At 37.2% G+C, this 26732-nt stretch overlaps 1 protein-coding gene and 1 long non-coding RNA gene across 8 annotated transcripts in view; one reads left to right on the top strand and one right to left on the bottom strand.

The window, feature by feature from the left end:
* Znf800 (zinc finger protein 800) overlaps nt 1-26732 on the top strand; it is a 51841-nt gene that overhangs the window by 632 nt on the left and 24477 nt on the right. For 4 of the 7 annotated variants that reach the window (XM_087901761.1, XM_087901762.1, XM_087901763.1 and 1 more), the window contains exons 2-5: nt 415-533; nt 5955-6050; nt 15466-15609; nt 18434-20129. In XM_087901761.1, coding sequence (XP_087757887.1) covers nt 473-533; nt 5955-6050; nt 15466-15609; nt 18434-20129 — 1997 coding nt within the window. In that variant the 5' untranslated portion in view covers nt 415-472. Of the gene's footprint in view, nt 1-199; nt 222-414; nt 534-5954; nt 6051-15465; nt 15610-18433; nt 20888-21405; nt 22826-26732 lie in introns of those variants that run through there. The other 3 variants (XM_085683763.2, XM_087901764.1, XM_085683762.2) reach the window with 3 other exon arrangements.
* The window catches only part of LOC125411116 (uncharacterized), a 25436-nt gene continuing 19626 nt past the window's right edge, over nt 20923-26732 (bottom strand). The window contains exon 3 of the long non-coding RNA XR_014999935.2: nt 20923-24114. This is a non-coding gene — a long non-coding RNA (uncharacterized LOC125411116). The remainder of the gene's footprint in view (nt 24115-26732) is intronic.

The following is a 26732-nucleotide window of genomic DNA, read 5'->3' as shown; positions in this document are numbered from 1 at the left end:
ACCCGACCTGCTCCAGGGAGACCCCCGCGACGCACGTGCGTGGCGGGAGGGCGCGAGCTTGTCCTCGGCCGCGTCGGGGCCTCGTCGCGCCCGGCTCTCTGCGCGCTCGCCCGCTCGCCCGCCCGCCCCGGCCGGCGAGGCCGCAGCCGCCTGCGCAGCCGGCCAGGCCTTGGCTGTGCGCTGTGCTGCGCTGCGCTGCGCGCCGGACGCTGCGTTTCCGGGTAGGGCGATGAACCTGTGCGGGGGGACTTGGGGCTGGAGGCCGGGCGGGCGTCGGTTTCGTGGCCGAGCGGAAGGTGCGGGCCTTGGGGTGGGAGAGCAGAGGGCGCATGGCGTTGATGGTCTATGGTGCGTGTAGCCAGGGCCTCCCCAGGAAGTTCGGGGACAGTGACGGGTTTGTGCTTCTCTCCGCAGCCAAGCCGCGATGAAGAGCTTCTCACAGTGAAAAGAAAATAGATCGCACCCATTAAAAATGCCTTTGAGGGACAAATACTGTCAAACTGACCACCATCATCACGGATGCTGTGAACCAGGTAAGTCCGTTTTCCTGCCCGGTGTCTTTGCTCTCCTCCTCCAGTGCTGTCTCTAAGAAGCCTTTCTCCCCAGCATAAATCTACTTTAATGCTAAAAACCTGGACAGACTAGAGCTCTCCCTTGCTTGATCCCCCAGAGAAAGTTCTGCAAGTGTCACCCTCAATCATTTCCACAAGATCAGTCAGCTGCCTTTCCTTTTTCAGGCTTCAGTTCGTGGTTTACTCCACGCTCCGAATGTTTAAAACAGAAGAAAAAGGCAAAGATAGATAGGTGGTTGAATACCAGCATTCATCTTCATGAAAATTGCTTATCACTAAAATAAGTTTCCCATGCAGTTTTTTTTTTTAAAAAAAACATGGCATGATGCCTCCCTCCACCCCCTCAAAAGTTTAGTTTGGATCAAGAAGGTTGATTGCACTTGTAGGGAAACCGGGTTTTTTACATTTAAAGACATCTTAAAATGTTTTGGATAGAATTTGTTGTATTGTAAATTCCTTGGAATACTTAAGCATATTTAAGGTATTTAAGTTGGAGCGATTTGGTTAAATTTATGATATTAAAACTTTTGACTCATGAAGAACATTTGTGAATTTTAATTTGATAGACATTGTACTTGTAAGCTATTGATGGTTCTAGAACTTTGGCCTTAAAAGGGCATCATGGAAAACATACTGTCACTACAAATAAAGGCTGTTTTATTCCAGTTCAAAGACAACTGTTTACCACTTTTTACTTCAAAGTTACCAGGGTTGGCATGCTTTTTTTCTACTTTGGCTTGTTTTTAATTGAAATATTTTAATTACACTCACGTATTTAGATTTTTATCATAAGTTTATTTTAATTTTTTGAGAAGGAGAAAATGGTGGTAGTAAAGGGGAAGAAACTCCTGTTGAGAAAACATTGCTGAAAGGGGTCAAGACCATGATGGTGATACCCATGGAAGCGGCTGACCTGAGCTAGTGAGAGCTCACTGACCCTGGACTGATGGGTGTGGGGTGGGGGAGGGAACACGGGACCGCATAGGACCAAACTAGGCCCTCTGAATGTGGGCGACAGTTGTGTGGATGGGGCAATCTGTGGGGTCACTGGCAGTGGGACCAAGATTTATCCCTAGTGCATGAACTGGCTTTTTGGAGCCCATTGTCTTTGAAGGGACACCTTGCTCATCCAAAATATAGGGGAGAAGGCCTTAGGCCTGCCTCAAAGTGATGTCAGACTTTGTTGCCTTACTCTCTGTGAGGAGTGAGTGGCTGGGGTATAGGAGGGGGAGAAGGTGGGGGGAGTGGGAAGAGGGGTGGGAATGGGAACTGGGATAGGTATGTAAAATGAGAAAAGATCATTAAAAAGCAATAAATTAAAAAGAAAATGTTGCTGAACATGACAAGAACCATTTGGCTCCAGCCTTATGTCTGTTGTGTTTTGTTGGATCAGTAATAACCTAATAAAACAGGTGCCTCCAGGATGGGACCTTGTTTTTCTTCAGCTCCTGGCCCGGCTGACTTCAGTGCCCTCCATGCTGCACATCTTGTACATCCGAGGTGAAGATGCATTGCATAGTATGGAGCTGAATAGCGTTTACTAGTTTGCTCATTCATTTCTTTAGCAAGTCATTGCTGAGCATGCCTTAGGTGCCAGGTGATACCCAAGGCAGTGGGGATATAAACTGAAAAAGACAGTGCTTTCTTCAGATAGCTTTTGAGTGGGAAGAGATAGATTAAAACAAATAAATAAGGTAATCCTGAACATGACTTATGGTACACATTGGTAATTAAGTATTTAAAAGGTGTAATGCCTTCAAAATGCTTTCTGGAATTTAATTTTTTAATGCAAATTGAATTTTTCTTTCCCAGTAACAAATCAGTAAATATCATTAATTAAATAACTAAAGTTACTGCTTATTAATATTTGCTTCCTTAGGTAGAACTAAATACTTTGGGATGTTTATTTCAATGGAAAGCCTTTGCTGATTTTTAGGTTAGTTCATTTTCAGTATTTCAAGGAAGGTGTGTGCCGAGTGAGGAGGACATTTTCAGATCTGAAGGAAGTATCACATGGTTGTGATCAAGATGTCCTCAGGTGGAGGATGCTCATGTGATGGTTGAGAAATCCCTTATGGGCTTCCAGGAGTGGTCTGCCTTCATTTGGATTATGAACAGAGGGCGCAACCTTAGATGAGAATGCTCCTGCAGAGACCATTATGCTTTGATGTAATGGGTCAATTTATAGTGAGAGGTGGCATTAGAAGTTTGTCAGGATATGCATATTCTTAGAAATTTTTTAAAATAGAAGTTTTCAGAAGTTAAAAGTACAGTGGTAGAAGGACTGTGATGTAGCCACCATGCAGTTAGTCATTTATCAGTACATGGAAAATCTCTTTTCTGTTGTCTTTTTACCTCCCTACAATCCCCTTTGCTACTCTCCAGCTACTCCCCCAACTTGTAGTTTTTGGTAAGCAAATCCTAGATATCATTTTGTCAGAAAGATCTGTTAAGGAGCTGTTTTAAGGCCGGCGAAAACTACAAAAACAGATGTGCTCTTAGAAGAGTGTAAAGCAAAATGTTCTGAGGGTTTGGGTGCTTTTTGTTGGGGGAGATAATTTTTTTACATGTTATGACCTGGGTGGTTCTCATCATCTGATCTTGGAACAGACAACAGGATATATAAGAGAACATTTTAGAAAGTTACATATATGTGTGTGTATACATATAATATATACGTATATAATTATGTGTACACACATATATCTATTTGCAAATACATTTTAAATGAAAAAGTCTGTTTTAACAGTGGGAGCTACACTTACAAGTCTCCTAAGTAAATGTGTCCATGCAGAGCCAAGACATCAGGCTTATTTAGAATATTGTCTCAGGGTGTGTCTGTGCTCTAGTGGAAGTGTCCTGAGGGTGGTTGGTAAGAACTTTGCTCTAACTCTGAGGCTGGTATTGTCACATGGCAGTGGAAGTGGTGTATTACAGAAAGTTTCTGGAGCATACACCCAAATGAGGAACTCTGACACAGTCTGTTTCTCCCCAGAGCTCTTTCACTGTTTCTGTTATTTATTTTTTTTCTATTCTCTAATTCTCTGCTTCTTGCTCCTTATAAAGCCAGACCTTAGTTCTCTACAGTTGGTAGATTTTCTCTTTGTAGCTCATTATGTCTTATAGTTATCAATTGCTGTCATCCACAACCATTGGAAAGAGATCCCTCTACCTAATACCTAATTCAGCACTAATGGACTGCTAACGAACCTCTGCTGTTGGTTCTCTTAAAGACTGGTTTGACTTACGTTTTGTGAGAAGATTGTTTCTGATGCAAGGAAAGCAGTTGTTTGTATGTGATAATGTGGGTGCTGCTATATCTCAGGGTGGGTTCTGATTAGTTTGCTATATCTTATTTAATAATTACAAAGTTCCTTTTTTTGGTAATTTTGTTAGCACCATGTTAGAGAAGAGGAAAAGAGACCTGAGTATTTAGTTGTTTTAGTTATACCTCAGTAAAGAGCCACACAATTGACACGCAGGAGTGTCTTCTGGAGTCTTATTCTTTATCACTGCAGTTATTGTCAGTGTTCTCAAACTGGGTTAGTTGTCTGTGTCTATTGTTTTTATGTACCTAAAGTTGGTGAAATGATGTAGTCCTGAGACGAGGTTCCTCTTATTTGAGTACTTGAAGTATGAAAGAGTCTAAGGCTGCATCTGTATGCATAGCCCTGTAGCCTCAGCTACTCTGTATTAAAATGGGGTTGCTCTCCAGGTCTAAGGTGCAAAGCAGTAGCAGCACACATCCAGCTCAAGGGAACTTGCTGCCCACTCACACTGAGTGGTCCCTGGGTTATGGTGGACATTATGTTATTAAAGACAACTGAATGGCCAGTTTTTCTTCACTACAGCCTGCTGTCTGTCTGACAACCGACACACAGTTGTCCTTGTCTGCTCCTGTGTCACATGATCTCGTTTTTCCACTCATCAGAGAATTTTGCAAAGGAGAGTGGGCCATAATGACTACTAGATACGGAAGTGAAATTTTTAGTTTTCAGATGGAAAAGTTGCTTACTTTACTTGTAAATGCCTGACTTGTGTGATCTGAAGTAATAGGACTGTGAGGCAGAGAGCTGGCATCATCCTCAATGACCCACCCTGACAGAGCCTTTGCTAAACTCAGGGTGTCTTTCCAAGGTACCTTTCTCTTATCTAGACTCATACCCCTAGCAACTACATTTATGTATTTCTGCATCTGCATAAATATGTACTAATGTAAATAGGTCATAGTTCATACCTGTTTTTATTCTTTAACAATACTGACACCCTACATTGTTAGTCCGGGGACCTAGCTGGTGCTTTTCAGCTGTTATGTGGCGTCTTCATAGCTTTTAGTTTGGTCCCTGTAAAGAGACTTTGAAATTTGAAGTCTCTCTGTAGTAATATTTTGTTTGTGTTTTAACAGATAAAGCTTGCCTGAAGACTAGAGTGTAGAGTTAAGCCACTAGAGGCCAGGCAGTGGTGGCTCACACCTTTAATTCTCTGTGAGTTCAAGGCCACCCTGGACTACACGAGATTGAATTTGTCTAAAGGAGGATCAGAGCTCACACAAAGGTGATCCCAGCATGTGGGATCTCACACCTTTAATCCCGGCACTAGAAAGGTGGAGACAGGAGTGATATGGCTGAGCGGAGGAGGAATATGAGGCAGGAGGAGACAGAAGCTCAGGGCAGTCTGAAGTTTGGTAGAGACAGTTGTAGTCTGAGGATGCAGTCTGATGCAGTCTGAGGACAGGATTGCCCTTTTGGTCTGAGGATTCGGTAGAGGTACGATCTCTCTAGTGGTTGGCTGCAGTGCTTCTCTGATCTCTCAGCTTTGACCCCCTAATGTCTGACTCTGGGTTTTTATTAATAACAATTAGAATTTGTACTATATCTCTCAGTTGAGTACAGTGCTACAGAGTACTTCAATGAAAGTCTTATATCCCTCTAATTGTATACTTGTCTATTGCTTTCTTAGGCAGTTGGGTTTGAGTATTGTCCAGGTTGCTTAATCAGGTGATTTTTAAGGCTTTTGGAAGGATTTACTGGATATGGTAAACCACCATAGCCTTAAAGGTTTTTGTTAAATGTAGGTCATTTCTAAGGGGAATGAAAAGGCAAACAGTGTATACTGAATGATGCCAAAGCAGTAAGCATTTGCTGTTAGACCTAATAACTAGTCTTGATTGAGTCTTCAATATTGAGAATGATTGAGATTTTCCCTCCATTGCTTCATTATAAAGATGATAGTGAATTTTGCATACATGAATATATGTGATGTATTCTCATTATTAACATAATTGTGACAAACTATTGTTTGATTCATTAGGAAGTGATTTAAATAACCTTTTTAATTTTTTTTTTTTTTTGTGGATTGGGTGTGTGTTTGTCTCCCATGTAGTTTATATCCTGGAGCCTGGAGATCCACCTTTGTTACAGCAACCACTACAGACATCCAAATCTGGTATTCAGCAAATAATTGAGTGCTTTCGATCAGGTATGAACATTTTAGTTATTTTTTTCAGACATCACACAGTAATTAAAAACTATCTAGAAGGTCTGCCTATTGATTTTCTTTATAGTAATTTAAGATGAATGAATAAACATTGACCTGGTCTGGGAATTATTTTTCAATACTACCTACTAAATAGTTTTAAAATGTTTTACTATAGTTTAGAGGAATCTGGTATATTTTAAGATAAAATGCTGTTACTTCTTAAGGCAGTCAGTTATTCTGGTTCTTTATAAACTTGGGTTAAATTATATTAAGATACGTGGAATATCATTCTAGATTAATTTCTTATCATTTCTGATTTGTGGGGCTTACCTCCTGCTAAACTCTGGAGTTTTCAGTATCTTCAGTTGAGCACAGGATAGAAAAGAAAAAAAAAGACATGTTCTAGCCCTGATATCTTCAGATACATTTAATAAGCTTTTGTTTCTTTTTTTTTAAATTTTATTTTACATGTATGAATGTTTTGACTGCCTGTATGTCTGTGTACCACATGTGTGCCTGATGCACATAGAAGCCAGAAGAGGGCATTGGATTCCTTGGAGTGTAGTTATAAACAGTTATGAGCTGACATGTGGGTGCTTGGGAATTAAACCTGGGTTCTCTGGAAGAGCAGTGAGTGCTGTAAACCTCTGAGCTGATCACCTGTCCAAACCCAAGCTTGTTAATTGTGGAGTATTATAGGAATTGGCCGAGTTACATTTGTGCAGTTACAGGTCAATACTTTAACATAGCTGTTACTTATTGCATATAAGCAATTGAGAAGTGAGGACTTCTGTGTTATCAGTGAGGTCATAGGCTGCTATGATTCTTACCACTCGCTTATGCATTTTTGTAGATTTATGTTCTGACATCACTATTCAGTCAAATATCAATAAGCAGATGAATACAATGAATTGGCACCTAATCTATGGATAGTTGGATCTCATCATTATTTTAAAGCTACTGTCTTAATGGAATTTTTTTTCTGAGGTTCAAAGGAAATTATGACTATGGTGTAACTGTGTGAATGAAGTTTTTTGAATTCCTTGTTTTAAAGTAGTACAGGTGAGGGACTGGAGCGTTGTTTCAGTGGTTAAGAGTGCTTATAACCCAAGGTCAGTTCTCTGCATCCCTATAGCAGCTTATAGCTGCCTGTAACTCCAGCTCCAGGGGACCCAACACCCTCTTCTAATGTTCACAGGTGATTGCATGCATGTGATTTGTATATATGTACACACACACACACACACACACACACACACATACATACACACACAGTCTCACACAATTAAAATACATTAATAGTTTTTTAAAGAAAAAAATTGTAGTGGGGTGAAATAAACATTTGCTTTAGTTTATTATTCAAAGAAGTAGATTATCCTCAGATATAACCTGTTTCCTTTTAAAAATCCATTTAGAGTTAAGGTTATCTTTTACTGCCTTGGTTTATTACCATATTATTTTATTAAGTTGAAATTGAGTACTTCATAAATGATTTATAAAATTCTTTTTAGAAAGTTATATAGTGTGTGTGTGTGTGTTTAAATTTTGGAAGGCATTCTGTTGCTATAAAGAGACATCGTGACCATGGCAACTCTTCGAAAAGAGAGACTCTATCAGGGCTCACTTACAGTTTCAGAGCTTTGGTCCATTATCATCGTGACAGAGAGCACTGAAGTGTGCATGGCACTGGAGCAGTGGCTGAGGGGACATCCTGGTCCACAGGCAGAGAGACAGACAGACCCACAGACAGAAAGACAGAGACACATACACTGGACCTGGCTTGGGCTTTTGAAACGTCAAAGTCTACCCCTAGCAACAAAGTTTTTTCAGCAAGGCCACATTTTCTCCAACAAGAGGACACCTCTTAATCCTTCTAATCCTTTTAGTTAGTGGCACCCCTGGTGACTAAGCATCCAAGTATATGAACCTAAGGAAAATATTTGAATATGAAGTGAGTGTTTTCTTACTGCACTGTGTTTGCCAGTTCTTTGCTGTGTAGGCTAAAGAATGGGGCAGTGAGATAGGTAATCGCGATTAGTGTCATTCCACAGCTGTTTATCTTTTGAAATGTGCTTGTTTTAGTTAGGGAATTTATTGCTGTGATAACATACTATGACCAAAAGGAACTTGGTCAGAAAAGGGTTTAGTTCATCTTAGACTTTCACATCACAGTCCTTCATTGAAAGAAGTCAGAGCAGGAACCTGGGGACAGGAGCCGATTCAGAGGACATGGAGGGGAGCTGCTTACTGGCTTGCTCCTCATGACTTACTCAGCTTCTTTCTTATAGCACCCAGGCCCACCTCTGCTCAGGGATGGCACCACCTATAGCAGGCTGAGCCCTTTCGCATCAATCACCAATCAAGAAAAAGCCCCACAGACAGACCTACAGACCAAGCCAGTGGGGGTATTTTTTTCAGTTGAAGTTTTTTTTTTTTCCCAAATGACTTTAACTTGACATAAACATAAAGTTAACATAAAACTATCCAGAAGTATTTTTAAAAAAATTTCCCCAACACATTAGCCTTGTTATTTTTTAATATAGAAAAATTATGAAAATACTATAATTAGAAATGTGTGCAGTTGTTCAGAGAAATTAATTTTTGGTTAAAAATTAATTTTTGATTATTGTGTCCCATAAATCAGAAATTTTAATTCCTTCAAGACAATAATCTCTTACATATATAGCCAATCTAAAGTCTACTGAAGTAGCTCTGTGTCCAAAGGTATTAAAGGGTAAGGTAAAATGGGCCACATGACTTGGGGTTTAATGTCCATTCTAACCTGAGATTGAGTTCCTCCCTGACCCAGCCTTCTATAAGCACACCCTCAGTGACTCATCCCTTTCCAGCCTCTTTCCACTGTATCTGGGTCACACACTTTGCATTGAGCAAACTATCCTGGTAGTGCTGTGTCTGTGTATCTGATAGGTGCTTGACCGTACAACTGTGAAGTCCATGGCTCTGCTTAGTAAGTGGCAGAGCCTAAGTCAGGTGGACAGCGGTGTTGTAGGATCTGCATTCAACTTCAAGTTAGATACTTGGCTCCAACTGCTGTGCCATCTTTGAGTTTCTTACTTTCTTCCTCCTACACTGGACTGTCTGTGAGTTGATACTAATTCCTACCCAAGCTGGAAACCCATAAAGGCCTCTGTGTCTGAAGGAGTTGACTCATTTCACCAGCTCATGTGTGCTACACGGACTGCAGGACAGTTTTAACCCATTCCTACTGTCTTACAGTTCAGTGTTTGTGTTTGCTTTGCACTATTTTCTTGGCTTTAAGTTGAAAATTCTTTCTTACCTCTGTTATTTATTTCTAATTGCTTGATTTGTGAAACAATTTAAGTAGATTTTTTTTTGGGGGGGGGAGAAATGACATTGTGGATATTGTGGATATAACAGTTTATAGAGCAAAAAGTAAGCTTCCCCTAACCCTTTGCATAAGTGACAACCGCTGCATAGTGTGTTCTCTTCCTTTTGTCCATGCATAAATATATTCTTTGTTTCCTCCCAGTAGAAATGGTAGTAGACATACATTCTTGTGTAGTTTTGCTTTGTGGATAGATTTGGTTGTTGAAATTACTGTAGAGTTAGATGTGGTTATAGATTTTCTGCTCTGATCCTAATGGATGACTTGAAACCTGATGCTTACTCCCAGTACTGGCTCTGGTACTACCCCACCATGCCTGAGTAAATACTTGCAGGATCACACCTGGGATACCATGTCCTCAGGCTTCCCTCCTTTTTCTTAACATAATTAGTTGATCTTCCTTCCTTTCTCACTTTCTTCAAAACACAATTTTGAAGAAAAACCACACAATAACTTTAGATGTTTACTAAATATCTTTTAGGTATTTATTACATTGATTTATTTGAGATTATTATTCTTTGTTAGTCTCTTAGTCATTTTACAGAGACAAAGAAACTTTAGAAAGCCCTAAAGCTAAAACAGGAAAATGAGGGAACGTGTCCATCATTTAAAACTAATTTTTAATATGAGATTGACAAATTAAAATTTAAATGTTAAATTATAAAATATATATGTATATAATTATAGAGAAAAGGTTCTATACATATGTAATATACTATACTACTATACACAAGGAACTTCATCCTCCCCTTCCCAGGAAAGAATAATGAAGTATTCTGCTGAAAAATAATAACTTTTGTGTAATGATTCTTGTGGTTGTCTTCCTAGATTTTACCATCTCGAAGTTACTTTTTTTATGATTGAAGTAACTTTCATTGAAGTTAGTGTAAACCATGACTGAATTATGATGCTTATTTTTAATTCTAGATAAGCTTAGCGTGGAAGTAAGATCTGTGAGAGATATATAAAAGAGACTGCCTGTTCTTTGAGGGGAATCTTACTCTAATTATTTTGTGTCTGTGTGTGTGTATACATACGTGTATATGAATGCAGTGTGTGTATACATACCTGTGTATATGAATGCAGTGTGCAGTGTCTGAGGAAGCCAGAAGAGGGCATCAGATCCCCTGGAGCTGGAATTAGAGGCTGCTGTGAGCAACCTGACATGGATTCTCGGCACTGAAAGTAGTCATTTGAAGAGCTAGCTGCAAGTGCTCTCAAGCCTGAAACTGTCTCTTCAGCCTCTGAGGGAATTTTTCTGATTGTTAGCAATTATAGAAAATTTAAATGGGACTAGATATCTTTTGGGTTTATTATTTTTAGTATGCATCTTCCAAGTATGTCCTCTAGGATTATGTTCCTAGAAAGCAGATAATTCTTCTAGTCTGAAGCTGTCAATATCGTGGAACCACATCCTTCTCTTATATGTTTCCAGTGAATTGAATAATATTGTATGTGATATTTAATAGACGCTCCATTAAGTGTTTATTAGGGTGAAAGATTCATCAAGTAGGCATAGTCTTAAAGCAATTTTATCCTTCTTATAAATTTATTATTGTATGTGCCATTATTCTATTATCAAAACTCTTACCCTTTGGTGTTTTATTTATTTATTTTATTTAAGAACCTGGTTGCTGATCTAGTAAGCAATTAGCAGTGACTTCTCAGGTGATTTAAGAACCTAAGCAAGAAAGAGAGCAATTTTTTTTGTTAAAGGAATGGTTTGGAGAAAATCAGCATGACTGTTTCTCAGGATTCATAATGAGACAAATTTTATGTTCTGTCTAGATGTCCACGCATTTGTCTCAGGTGAGGAGGAGCTGTAGTATGACAGAGGCTGTGTCCATTGTGACAAAGCGATCAGAAAAATGGTAGCTCATTTTGAATAAATCCTTTCTGTTGTGGGAAAAGTATCACACATACAACACCCTAAATGATGGCTAAAACTAGAGGAAATCTTTTAACATCTGTGTATGCAACAAGACACATCTTACTTTTCTTGTTTGTAAAATGTCTTGTATGTATGTGGAATTAGAAAACCTTTTTGATTAGCAAGTCAACTACACATAGATAAAAACAATGATATTCATAATATATAGAAAGTTGTTAATGAAAGTCATCAGGCATTGTCCTGAGAATAGGAGTACAGTGGTGAGCATCAAAGATAACTTTTCTCTTAGGTATCTTAGCATAATAGATACATAGAACAGTAACAAAGTGCGAGATAGTGGGGGAAGCTGGGGCACTGACAGTGCACATGGTAGCATCTTAATAGAAATGTCAGAGAAGGCATCCTGGTAGAAGAGACCTCTTCCCTGGATCTCAAGTGAGTCAGACTAGGGAAGGACATGCTATAGTAAGAATAACATGGGCGATGGCATACAAAGGACAGAGGATCAAGAGAACATTTGTTGTATTTCTGACCCAAAAGAAATTGTTGTGCCTGAGCCGACAGTAACTGTGTGTGTGTGTGTGTGTGTGTGTGTGTGTGTGTTTGCATTTTGAGGAAAGTGTTTTTATATAACTGATAGGTTAGAGGAGATACTTTTTTTGATGCCTATTGGGTATAAGTAATATACTTGCTATTGAATATAACCGTGTAACTAGAGTTAATTAAGAAATTGATGTCTTTCTTTTTCTTTGATTGATATGATGGAAAGATCCTAGTGAACAAACTGGTTACCTAGTTTAAGTTTTTCCTTTTACACTTCACTGTTTTTATTAATTATAACCATGTTTCTGTAAGTTTGGCAATACTTTAAATTGTTGATATTTGCTTATTTAAATTTAAAATTGAATTTTAAAAAATTCTTAATTTTTTATATTTTAAATCACGTCTGTATGTGTGTATGTGTGAGGGAGTATACAAATGAGTGTAGGTGCAGAGATGTTGGAACTGGAGTTGTCAGCAGCTGTGAGCTGAGATGATGGTGCTGAGAACCAAACTTGGGTCCTCTGCAAGAACACAAGATGCTCTTAGCCACCGAACTTAAATAGATTTCTTTGTTTTTCTTCAGCTGTTTTCCCTTCAGTGTTCTGACTACTTTTTAGAAAGACTTATTTATTTGTATTTTATGTGTACAGGTGTTTTGTTTGCATGAATGTTTGTGTACCATGTGCATGCCTGGCACCCATAGAAGCCAAAGAGATTGTTGGATCCCTTGGAACCAAATATGTGGGTGGTTGTGAGCCTCCACATGGGTGGTGGGAATTGAACTCAGGTCTGCAAGTGCAGTAGGTTCTTTTAACTGCTGAGCCATCTCTTGAGCCTCAAAGGTACAGCTCAGACTGGCCTAGGTCATGATCCTCTTGCTTCTGCCTCCTCAGTATATCCTCCTGCTGGTGTATTTACCACAATAGGCTCTGGTGACTCTTTGTTGATTTATTCATTTTGATTGATTGATTGAGACAGGGTTTCTCTGTGTAACAGTCCTAGCTATAGACCAGACTGTCTTTGAACTGATAGAGATCTCCTGTCCCTGTCTCCCAAGTGCTGGGATTAAAGGCGTGGCCCCCACTGCTTAGCTCTGTTGACTATTTTTAGAGGCAAGATTCAATCTCTGTTTTGGGTATAGTGCATCTTTTAACTTAGAATCAGTATGTAAAATTTTCACTTTTTTCTTCCCATTACGCCTATATTCAGCTACATTTTGTGAAACTAAATATGTACCTGTTATAGAGGCTTAACCCAAGTATTTCTATACCTGGTTTACCTCACATAGTTTGTTAATTAATCATTTTGGGGCTAGTTATGAATCAAAGATAGCTGTCTGTCATGAAATTCTTTTGTAATGTGAAATGACTAGTTTTGGTTTGTTTCACTATGATACAAGGTGGTTAAACAAAATGCAGATATTATATAGCTCTTTAAGATAATATAACTAGATAGGATAAGATTTGTTATCTCTGAACACTTAGTAATGGTCTAATAACCTGTCAAGCACTATTTTGCAATAGAATTTTGAGGAATGACCTATTTTTAAAATGATGATAAAATATACTCTCAAAAGTTAATTGTAAATTAAAAATGGATCGCTAAAGATTGGGTTCGAAACATTGACCTTTTATAGCCACTACAGTTTTTTTTCTTTTTATTTATTCTTCCTTCATACAATACATCGGGAGCGCAGCCTCCCCTTCCTCCTCTCCTCCCATTTCTCCCCTCTCACTTCCCTCTCATCCAGATCTACTGCATGGGTCCTCCGTTTCCCTTCAGAAAAAAGCAAGCTTCCCAGTGATATCAACTTAACATGCTATAACAAAATGTAGTAAGACTAGGCACAAACCCCCACATCAAGACTGGGTGAGGCAACCCAGGAGGATGGAAAGGGTCCCATGCAAAAGAGTCAGAGACATCCCACTCCAATTGTTAGAAATTAAGCAACCACAGCGTTTATGCAGACCTATCATAGACCCATATATCTGTGATTGTCATTTCAGTCTCTGTGAGTCCATGAACTCTGCTTAGTTGATTCTGAAGGCCATGTTCTCCTGGTGTCTCCACACCTCTGGTTCCTACAATCCTTCCTCCTCCTCTTCCGAGGGGTTCTCTCAGCTCCATCTAATGTTTGGGTGTGGTAGACCCTACAGTTTTAATTTCACTGTGTTAAGATTTGCATTAGTCAGTAGTACCAGAGCTTTATAGACAGTAAAATGCATGTTAAATGACAGAATATTCAGTACTTATGTTTTCTTAACAGTATTATTTAGGATACTTTGTCAATGAAAGTAACAAAATTAAGGTATTTATATTAATTAGTAAGTTACTATAGCAAAGACCTGTAGGAGGTAACAACAAAAAGTCTTGTTTATGCTTTGCTCCTTGTGGATGTTTAACGATTTCATGATTTTTGCCAATTATTCTGCCTTTTAAATCTCCCACCAAAATGCTTAGTATCCCTAGATCAGTAGCATTTCTCTATTACTAGAATTGAACACCTTGTGATTATAAACATGGTAAGCTTGGTTTTGGCTACTTTAAGGATTTATAATCAATGGATAAGACAGATACTGGATTATAGTAATTATATTAATAAGTAATTGGAATTGGGGTAAGAGTTCTTGTAAACGGAGGTGTAATTTTTCTGTTCTGACCACTCAGTCCCAAATAAACACACAAGAGCTTATAATAATTACAAAATGCTCAGACTTATTATTAACTAGCTCTTACTTTTCAATTAATCCATTTCTATGTATTGCCTTGTGACCTGTGGCTTTACCGGCCCTCTGGTATCTTGCCTCTTGGGCAGCTAACTCAAGTCTCTGTCAACTCTGCCCTTCTTCATCCCAGTCCTCAGTTTGATGTCCCACCTAACTTTATCCTGCGCTGCTACAGGCCAAATAGCTTTATTGCTAAATAATTAGCATAATACATATTCACAGCACTTACAGAAGGATCATCCCACAGCAAATTTCTCATGAATAAAGGCTTGAGATATTTAAATTGATGGTGCTATCAAAAAGCCTGAGCAAAATTTTGCTTTATCACAAAATAGCATAACTCCACGTTGGCCCAGAGCCTGAAGTAATATAAACTGAATTTTAAAAGGCTGTTCATAAATAATCCTGTGATAAGAATTTAGACCTTTAATGGATTGGGAAATGTGTTCAAAACCAAAATCCAAACCTCTTATTTTTCACTTCCATATTTAGAAAAGAACTGGCAGAACCAGCAGAAAATTTGCAGGAGTAATGGGAAGCATTCTCCCTTCTATCCTAGACTTACCGACTCAGGCTCTCTAGGGAAGAGTCGTGTACACCTTTATTCTCAACTCACGTGAATGCTCTCTCAGATGTCAAAACCACTGCCTTAGTTTGTCTGTGAATTGATTGGCTACTGATAGAAAAAGGACACCATTTTTGGCTATCTTAACTTGCCAAATCATAAAATATTTGCTTAGCATTTATTACTTAGTTAATAAACACTCTGTGGTAGAAATTGACATTGTATTTTGTTTTCAGAGTAACTGTTTTTGGATTATCAACAGTTGGTGTTTGATTGAAAAGTGCAGGTCAGAGTTAACTTTTATATATTTCTTTTTCTTCCAGGAACCAAACAGCTTAAACATATTTTGTTAAAAGATGTGGATACTATTTTTGAATGTAAATTATGCCGTAGTCTCTTTAGAGGATTACCAAATTTAATTACCCATAAGAAATTTTACTGCCCACCAAGTCTCCAAATGGATGACAGTAAGTTCTAGTCATATATTGTTATACATTTTAGAGTTAAGTATTTTTTACTGCTTCTATGTATTTTTAATTAAAGTGGTATTGATATCAGTTATAGATAATTTAGTGATAGAGAATAAAATGAAATACTTGACATTGTTGTATTCAGTTTCCTGGATAGTACTTTTATATCAGTGCTTTCTACTTGGATTTTCCTAATTTATGAGTTTTAATCTGTGAGTGTATTTATTTGTATTGAAGTAATGAGGATTGCTCATTTAGTTTAGTTAGTATTTGAAAGTTACAATATTAATGCTGTCTTTCAGGGAGCAATTTCATAGTATATTTCTTTTAATTTGACAACTTATTGCTAAGTATGATTGATTACTTAGATTCTCTTTAAGTAAATGAGAATGCATCCAATAAATAGCAAAGAATGAATAAATTATTGATATTTTGTGAATGGTGGAGAACAGTTAAAATATTTATTAATTTTTCTAGTGTTTTCTGGATCTTAATGTGAAGATCGGGTTTGTTCTTAGCAGAATGTGTTTAGATGTTACATAGTGTTAGAGTGTATGTAGACTAACAACATTAGTACTTCTTGTAATTAAGACAGGTAGCAAGCTAATAGTCTTTGTGGCACTAAATGTCTGAATTTATGTACTTTTTTGTATGAATAAATAAGAAACATATATAATATTATTATTTTCTTGCTTTAAAGAATTAATATAAGTTCTTTAAAACATAGTAATACGAGGTAACTTCATTATTTCTTGTCCAGGGATTTAAACTTGGTGGACTTAAAAAATGAGACACTTATTTTATTAGCCTGATACCATAGATATTTTGTAGATCTTTTTGCATTTTCAAACTCAATTTTTAAAAAAGTTTTTGGTAGGGAGATAGGATGCAAAAACTGAAGAGCAAAATATTTCTGTAATTATTATCAAACTATGTTAAGTATATTATAGGGTATAGATAAAATAAATATTTCATATTCGTCTAGAATTTTTTACATGAAGAATATAGTTATACTTATGGACACTCATAAGATAATTCTTAATGATATTTATTCATTCTGGGTTACAGGAACTTGAATTGGTTTTGCCAGTCTAAAACATTGAGACTAAAAATAATAATACTTTCTAAATGTTTTTCTTTCTTCTTTTTTTCTTTGGTTTTTTAAGACAGGATTACTTTGTGTAGCCCTGACTTTCTTGTAATTTGCTCTGTAGACAAGGCTGGCCTCAAGCACAGAGATCCACCAGACTCTGTCTCTCAAGTGCTGGGATTAATTGTGTAGGCCACCACCGCCTGGTCGTTTTTTATTGTTTCAGACAATTTGTTTGCTTGTATTTGAGGTTATTGGACTTTTTATTATTGAGCTATAAATTAAAAAGTAGTTTAGAGGCATCAGTTAAAATCTAACATTTTAATTAAAGTAGTATTTTATACTTGGTGTTCTTCATTGTATTTAGATTGTAGAGGTAATTTATATAGTGCAAGTGATAAATGGATATGCCAAATTATTGTGCATTCTTCTTGGCAGTTCTGCATGTACTTCTATGAAAGTACATGCATTACTATCTACATAATAATAGCAAAGCTTTACTATTTACAAAAAGGAAAAAGGGCTGGGGAAATGGCTCTTGTCACACAAACTTGAGGATCAGAGTTTATGTCTCCAGAACCCACATGCATACAGGGTGGGCATGGTAGCCTGCCTGTAACTCCAGCCTCGGAAAGTGGAAACGGGAATCCCTAAAGCAAGCGGACTAACAAGACACATTAGGGAGTTCTAAGTTCTAGGTTTGCTTAAGAGAAGCTGCCTGAAAGAGAAAGGTGAGAGTGATGGAGAATGATTCCCAGCATCAGCCTCGGGCCTCCATAGCATACATATGCCCCCACACAAGCACCCACTTATTTAAACATCAGCCTCGGGCCTCCATGTGCATACATATACATACATCCCCAAATAAGCACCTACATATGTAAACATACTCACACCCATGAAAAATGAGGGGAAAGGAAAAGAGGATTAGAACTATAATGAATTATGTTGTGGTTTCCAAATAGTTATTAGATGTAGTATTTCTAACTAGATTTTAGAATTATATGTGGAAATAGAACTGATGCTAGCCAGCTTTGTTGTAGCAGACCTTTTGGGTGCCTGTAGAGGGGGTAGTTATTGTATAAATAAATAAAACTAGCTTTATTTGTAAACTAATAGTTTTTAACCTGTTTTTTCAGTAAAATTTTGTCACGTTGAGAAAATTGCTTAAGACTGCTTTTTTTCTTTTTAGCCTCATACCATTTATGTTGACTTGCAGACATTTTTTATTTCTGTGAGATGTTCCAAGTGTCTCAGTAGAATTAAGTTGCATTGTTTATTAGACTTATATTAGCTAAAATACTGTTATATCATATTAAAAATCATTTATATATAGTCATATCCTTACTGATATTTTATCCATCCTGGGTTGTAAGAACTTGAGTTGTCTTTGGTACTCTAAAATTTTCAGACTAAAAATAAATAATAGTATTTTTATTGTTTAGGACTGACCATCCATATGCTTATGTATTTTATAATAAGGGAACTTAAAAGGAGCTCTTCAGATTTTACTTTTCTCATCTGATGGTAAAGTAAAGCAAATTTTTAATTTAGTTAATAACTAGATTTTATATTCATAAAATGCTGAAAAGAAAATAGTGCTGTAAAATGTATCTTTTTAGATACATGCACTACTAAAACATAAGCTTCGTTATATATTTTAAAATATTAGAGGGTTAGAACAAGTTAATTATTTCAGGTTAATAACAGTTGTCTTTTTTCCCTTAACAGACCTTCCTGATGTAAATGATAAGCAAAGCCAAGCCATAAATGATCTCCTAGAAGCCATATATCCAAGAGTGGACAAGAGAGAGTATATTATTAAGCTAGAACCCATAGAAACCAATCAGAACGCAGTGTTTCAATATATTTCAAGGACTGATAATCCTGCTGAAGTCACAGAATCAAGCAGTACCCCTGAGCAGACTGAAGTCCAAATACAGGAGCCAAGCACAGAGCAGCCGAAAGCTGTCCCAGACTCAGATGCTGAGGTGGTGGACGTCGTGGAGCCTCCTCCTGTAGAGACTGTTGGAGATGAAGCTGTTGTGCCTCCCTCTGAGGAGCAGCCCCAGGAATCACAGGCTGACTTGGAAATGTCTGATAGCTCTGACCTTGGTCACCAGATGATATGTTGTCTTTGTAGGAAAGAATTCAATTCTAGACGAGGTGTCCGTCGTCACATTCGAAAAGTACACAAGAAAAAGATGGAAGAACTAAAAAAGTACATTGAAACACGGAAGACTCCAAACCAGTCTTTAAAAGGACGCAGTAAGAGTGTTCTGGTTTCATTAAGTAGGAGTTGTCCAGTTTGTTGTAAATCCTTTGCTACAAAAGCGAATGTAAGGAGGCATTTTGATGAAGTTCATAGAGGCCTGAGGAGGGACTCAATTACTCCTGATATAGCAACAAAGCCTGGGCAACCTTTGTTCTTGGATTCCGCTTCTCCTAAAAAATCTTTTAAGACTCGAAAACAAAAGTCTTCAAAGGCTGAGTACAATTTAACTACATGCAAATGCCTCCTTTGCAAGAGGAAATACAGTTCACAAATAATGCTGAAGAGACATATGCAAATTGTCCACAAGATAACTCTTTCTGGAGCAAATTCTAAAAGAGAGAAAGGGCCGAATAATACTGCCAGCAGTTCAGAAATAAAAGTTAAAGTTGAACCAGCAGACTCTGCAGGGTCTTCACCTCCTTCTATTAGCCATTCTCCACAGAATGGATTAAAGGGAACAAATCATTCAAATGAGAAGAAGAACACACCAACAACACAGAAAAGTAAAGTTAAACAGGACTCTGAAAGCCCTAAGCCAGCTAGCCCTTCGGCTGCAGGTGCTCAGCCCAAAGCCAGGAAACCAAAGCTTTCAGCTGGCTTTGACTTTAAGCAGCTTTACTGTAAACTCTGTAAACGCCAGTTTACTTCCAAGCAGAACTTGACTAAGCACATTGAGCTGCACACCGATGGGAATAACATTTATGTTAAATTCTACAAGTGTCCTCTCTGCACCTACGAAACTCGTCGGAAACGTGATGTGATAAGGCATATAACTGTGGTTCATAAAAAGTCATCTCGCTACCTTGGGAAGATAACAGCCAGCTTAGAGATCAGAGCTATAAAAAAGCCTATTGATTTTGTTCTAAACAAAGTGGCAAAAAGAGGCCCTTCAAGGGATGAAGCGAGACATAATGATTCCAAACACGACGGCACTTCCCATTCTCCTAGTAAAAAGTATGAAGTAGCTGACGTCGGTATTGAAGTGAAAGTCACAAAAAACTTTTCTCTTCACAGATGCAATAAATGTGGAAAGGCATTTGCCAAAAAGACTTATCTTGAACATCATAAGAAAACTCATAAGGCAAATGCTACCAATTCACCTGAAGGAAACAAAACCAAAGGCCGAAGTACAAGATCTAAGGCTCTTGTCTGGTGAGGAACAGTTACAGAGTTTTGTTCCCCCCTCCCCCTCATCGAACTAAAAAAAAAAAATCATTTGGCCATAATTTATAGCTGGTTCCATTTTAACATATTTTCTTTCATAAATCATACAGCAGTAGGAACTGCAAAAGGGATGGATGGTTTTTGCTTTTATCTCCCAGTGACCTTTATTCCAGTAGCATGGGAACAAAAGCTAATTTCAGGACTGGCCTCCCACAGGACAATGCGATGTAGTTGCAGGTAGATGACACGAGCCAGTACTTTTGTTTTGATGTTGTAAATTACATACATTTATTTTGGTCTATGTTTACATAGAAATCTGGTGTTTAACTAACTTGCACAGGTTTAATTTGACTCAGTCTATTAATTTTACTCAGTCTACTAATCCTAATGCATTGCAGGAAAGTTAAATAGATCAGAATGAATTTATGAAGGAGATAATTATAGAAAAAACATTTTAAGGCACTGTAATTATTGTAAAAATTTGTAGGTTAAATAAAGAGTAGCACTTAGGGAAAAAAAAATTCCCAGTTGGAATATAGAAGAATTAATACTTGTTATTTTCTTCTAGCTCACTGCTTCCAGGGGAAGGGGAAAGTTAGTAAACAAAGTGAATTTTTTCTTCTTCTTGGGAGTATATGTTAGTGAGATTTGAAGGTTTGATCTATAGGGGATAGATTTTTTTTTCCTTAGGTACATATACTCTTGTTTCCCTTTCTGTTTAATAAACTTGTAAGTGATCATTTCAACGTAGTTAGTATTATTCAGAAGTGATGTGTGTGTGTGTGTGTGTGTGTGTGTGTGTGTGTGTGTGTGTGTGTGAGAAAGAGAGAGAGAGAGAGAGAGAGAGAGAGAAGATTGTGACCAAAAGAAAAGCAAGATCCCTATTTGGAAGAAAGAACAATTTTACTTTTTAAAGAAAGTTTTGGAACAATTAAATATTTTAAAATGCAGTGTAAAATAAGAAGTAGACTCCCAATACTTGTTTTCATAAGTCTGTGTATTTTTAAAGTTTGCTAGCAGCATCTTTGCCCTTGCAATTAGACGTTTATATACGTAGTATTAAATAAGCTTGAGATACAGGCTCTAATGCAGAGGCCTTAGTTGAGTGCTTATTAGCATGTTATGTGGTTTGAGTGTCACATTGTCTGTGTGTGGAACTTGAGGTAAAACCATCCTTTAGAAGTCATTTTACTGTTGTGCAATTTTAAGACCAAGGTTTTATTGGTAAACTCAAAAGTGTTCATTTATTCCTATTTCTCCTCAGATAACTTCAAGTGATGTACGAAAAGGTTTGGAGTTCATTTTTGTGGAAAGACTTTAAGTTGTTAGAACCACTAAACGTCTTCACATGGTACTATGAGGAAAAAAAGAACATTTTCATAAATATTCAACTGTAACTGCTGATTTCTGACTAAAAAATAACCATCTAACCAGTTTCTAAAGGCAATGCCCATTCCAGCACTTTGAGTAGCTGTGATATTATATTTTGTCTTCATAGACCTTGTACATATGGTCTACAATTTCTACAAAAATGTTGGGAATTTTGCTTTCCAAATAATTTGTTGATTAAAGTGATCAACAACCTGAAGAAAATAATAGTTTTTACTTGATTGAAACTTTGTATTTCTAGTGGTTTATTTCACTTTACATGCAAAATTTTATCTAGATTATATAGGTAAATATGATTTTTGTAGAAAGTCTGTTAGGATCAAAAGACAAATTAGTATCAATATATTATGAATATTTAGTAGCCTACTGAATATTTATAATTATTTTGCATCCATTTATATTTGAGTTTTTCTTTAGCACTTAAATGTTTGAAAGTTTTATTCTAAAATATATACTACAAAGAAAGTTCCAGTTCATTTTATGCATAGATCATTATTACACTTATCATTTGTAAACATCAGAAGTTTTTATGAAAATGAAACATTCCCCTATTTTTCTTTAAATTTTATATAAAGCACTTTAATGGTAGATGCTATCTTATTTCTCAGTTCCTATTTTTTTAAAGAACACATTTACTAATGTTTATATGAAGGTAATAAATAGCTTACTGATATTTTATAGATGCAGACAATCCATGTGCAACCACTTGTTATGTTTCTAGTTTAGTTCTTTAAATGTTGTTGTAAAAGGAAGATAGGGGTATCCTTCCTAATTTTTTTCTCCCAAGGAAAAATTTTAAATGACCACTTTAGGTAATATTTGATTCCTACTGTAAAATTGAAAATAATGAATTCTTGTCCATCTTTTGTAATCAAGATTTTAGGAAAAAAGAAATACATCTATCTTTATGAAATTTTGGGCAGGTTTTTGTGTATCAATATTTTGTAATTTTAGGGAATATTTTATTTTTTAGTAATTTGTGTCAAATTATTTTAAAAGGTACTGCAGAAAATATACCGTGTTTTTATGTAGGTTCACAGCTGTACTTAGAATGGACCCTGTCCATCTGTATACTTTTTGTATAAATTTTTAAATGTCAAAGATCTAGAAGGTCATAATAAAATGCTTCTATAGTTAGCAAAACATTTACCCTTCTCAGTGCTTTGCACTAAAATATACTGTGAAAGGAAATTAGAAAGACTGTAATTGTTGCTGGAAATGTTCTATATTGAATGTTCATGTTTTTGTTGGAAAAATGTACTATATGTGATGAAAATAAACCAGACGAAAAGTTATTTCAGCTAAATGTGCTTCGACATGGGTACATTGGTTGAAACTTAAATGTTTGATTATCAAACCTACTCAGAGACAATGAGCAGCTACACTTGAATTATATCCTGATAGTTTTATTTTAAGAGGTAATGATTTCTCTTTAATTTAAAAGCAGATAACTTTTTCACAGATGGAAAATTTGTACTTAGAGGTCTAACTTTAATGACTAATAGCATAATATATTTAGGGACCAAATGTGTAGTAGATGGCATTTAATTTATAAACCATCTTCATTAGTTGCACATTATTAAACCTGTATTTTTGACATTTGCAAGGTGTTATTTTTTTTGTGCATTCCTACACACAATACATACTCTGTTGACCTTTTCCAGTCTGTTTTACTTGCCATTGTAGGAAAGAAAGAAAAATAGCTTGATGTTGGAGGAGGGAAGACACACTGGAAGTTCTTTACTTATGACCCCCCTATTCAAAGTATGTTTTTCCCCCTTAATAATTCTTGTGCCACAGAAGAAAACCTTATAAGAAGAAAACACATGTGCCTTCCACAGAATTCCTCTAGGCCATTATGGAAAAACTTGCCTAAAGTGGGAGGACCTCAGTGGGGGCATTTTGTAATAGTAGACAACAGGCTAAACTGGGACCAGTTTAGATCAAATAAGGTATTTGAAAGTATTTGTTTTTCCTGTTCCTTTTTGAGCTGTGTATCTACCTTTTGGATTTACTGTGTCCAAAGCTTTTCTGCACATAGTCTGTAAGAATAGATGTTGGTATGACTTTGGTAGTGTACTGCCAAGTGAGTTAGCAGTCATCCGAAACTGGTCATTATATTTACACCTGTCTCTGGTTATAAAATTATATCCACTTTGGCTGCTATTTGATCAAGAGTTTTTTCCAAACCAGATATGATGGCGCATGTCTATAACCCAGCAATTAGGAAACAGAGGCAGGGGAAATTTAAACGACCGCTTTAGATAACATTTGATTCTTACTGTAAAACTGAAAATGATGAATTCTTGTCCATCTTTTGTGATCAAGATTTTAGGAAAAAAACCAGATCTCTTTTTGTGATAATTTAAAGGAATTTTTCTCAAGAGTTTATCTTCCTTCCTAAAGACATCTCTCCTCGAGGGTGAGCAAGAGCAGAAGCGCAGTCACAGACACAGTCATACTTCACCTTGTTTGGCTTGGGTAGTGCAGTGAGAACTGCATGAGGTCTGGCTGACAATAGGCAGGCGTTCATCGGAATGGACAGACAGGTGGATTTGTTGTTCTTCTTCGAGAAGAAGAACCCCTTGGAAAAACATAAATTATTAATTTTTAATATAGTTTTGTTTGTATGAACTGAGCTTTTGGTTTGCACAGGCTGCTTTTTACTGCTGAAAAGTACTTTCACATTTTTTAAAGAAATTATTTATTATATTGATTTGTAGGCAGGATGCAGCAGTTGCTAGGACTATGTTGTGAGAACATGAAGCTATCCTCTAGGTCTATGGAAGATGCGTTTGGAAACAGGGACAGTATCATTCCCCGTTGTGACACTGCAAATGATCTTCAAATAGCCTCACTACTGAAAATGACATTGAAATGTCCCTATGAGTTAGAAATTAGGTTCCTAGGTTTCTTACTGTGGCCCGCAGGAGTATTTCAGATCCTTATTTTGGAGTTGTGGAAGTTATTTCTCTAATGGGATCCATAGTCTATAAGGAGTATGATTTAGCCTTGGTTCTGAGAGTTGATTCAAAGCTAACCTGTAGGATACATAGTATAATGTTGGCTCTGCTCTTAGACAGAAGCCCTCTTGTGCTCTGTGCTTTTCTTTGTACTCTGGTTTTGTGCACTAAATATGTAAGGATAGGCAATCTTAGAAGCAGTCAGTCAATTGATTGGTTTCTGAAGCACATGCTAAAATGTACAATGAAAAGACGTTTTCTTAAACTTACTAATCAATATTTTCTCTTTCTAATTCATCTTTTCTCTCTAATTTGCATCTTTATCTCTTTCTTCTGAGCTTCTAGCTCTTACCTTGCTTTTCCCCTTCGGTATGATTAAAAGAGATCATTAGTCCCAGATAGCTAAACCATTTGGGGGAGGTAAGGATAAGAGCATGCAGTTCATTTTCTTCTGAAGCGTCAGTGTTTCACACTGAATTTGGAAAGAGGAGTGTTTTCAGGCTTCTCCACCTGTTTTTGATTTCACACCTTCAGAAGCAAAGGAGAACTGGAAACCATAGGTGCATCTGGTTAAGGAAAAGCCCAAAGAGAGAGTGTTTGGTATTTGTGTCTGTTCTGTAATTAATTGGTTTGACTGTATATTTTTGATGTCAGGGGCCTGATTTGTGCAAGTTCCTGCAATACCTAACACATTTTTGGTTTTTACCTTGTAACTGGTGCTGGCCTCCCATTCACAACTTAGCCTCCTAGTGCTGGGAGTTGAGGTGTGGTTACCATGTCTGGGTCTAGCTCTCTTATCTCAATATTGATGAGTTTTGCTTTAGAAAATACTACCTCTAAGAAGAGTTTCTGAGAATGAAGACAAGTCTTACTGATAACTAATATTTATGGCATACTTGTGTACCACACACTTTGCTAACACTTTACATGTATAATGTCTCTAAACTCTACCAATAGACCTATAACATAAGACCCGTTTCTTCATTATTCCCATTATACAGAAAGAAAACTGAAGCTTGGAGAAGTTCAGTAACATATTTATGCCCCATAGCCACCAGGAAACAGTGTACACCATTAGTCGACATTTTACCAGATATAATGGTTATCTTCTGGCAGCTTATGGCAATAAGCTGGAGCTGAACTAGTTGGTAACATTTTGGATCCACAAATTGTTTCCCCTGTGACCTTTTCAGATCTACTCTGATGTTCTCTGCCTTTGTCATTTCACCTATAAAACAGTTCTGGTATGCTTTACTGGATGAGTTTTTCAGAGGAGATGGAAACTACATGCAAAATTCGGAGAACACTGCCTGGCATGTTACTATAAGTGTTAGATGTTATTTCTAGAAAAGGCTTGAATGGCACAGTCAGCTGGGAACTTTATCATTACTACTAAATTAAGTTTAGATGGGAACTTATGCATTGGAAGAGAACTTTGTTACACACCACATCTGTTGCGTTTGTACTGAATAATCAGATATTAGGAGCTTATCATTCTTACAGGCTTTTTCATTTCTCTTGAAGATATTAGGGAGTATTAAAAAAGCATATTCATTACAAACTAAGCTTTGTTTTTATGGCCTTTCCCTGTAACCATCCGTTCAAAAATCTCTTTGCCATCCGTTCTGTCACACGTATTTCTGGTCATGTGCAAAATACTGACTGGGAACAAATATTAGCTAAATAGTTGGATTTTAAAAAATAAAACCTTATAGATATTTTGTACTGTTTGAAAGAAGTCATTCACTTACTGGAGGAATAGAGGTTTCAGGGCACACTGTCTGAGTCAGCAGTGTTTGGTGTTCGGCTGTGAAGAGATAAGGAACAAGCCCACCCAGAGGCAGTCGTTGGCAGCACTGCTGTTAAAGTGACCTGCTGAAAGAGCTACTCACAAACCTGACCAGCTTGATCTGCTTTCTGACACTGGAGCTTTCCTTGTTGCAATTTGCACCTCTGTGGGCCTGAGTGATCTTTGATCTTAAACTTAAGAACTATGGCTGTTTTTGTTATTTTTGTAGTGGTGCTGGGAATTGAGTCCAGGGCCTTATTAATGTGACATAGGTGTTCTGCCACTGATTCCGTTTAGCCCTTTCTGTTTTGAGATAGGGTCTCACTATGTATCTTAGGCTGGCCTGAAACTTGCTATGTGGTCCAGGATGGGCTTGGATTCAGGACTATCCCCCTCAGCCTCCTGAGTGCTGAGATTACAGGCTCTTGCCCTTCATGACGATTCTGGTGC

The sequence above is a fragment of the Myodes glareolus genome, chromosome 25 (genome assembly GCF_982192425.1).
Source record: "Myodes glareolus chromosome 25, mMyoGla1.1, whole genome shotgun sequence".
NCBI classification, from domain to species: domain Eukaryota; kingdom Metazoa; phylum Chordata; class Mammalia; order Rodentia; family Cricetidae; genus Myodes; species Myodes glareolus.
Note: the sequence above shows the minus strand (reverse complement) of the source record. Positions and strands in the feature narration are given on the sequence as shown.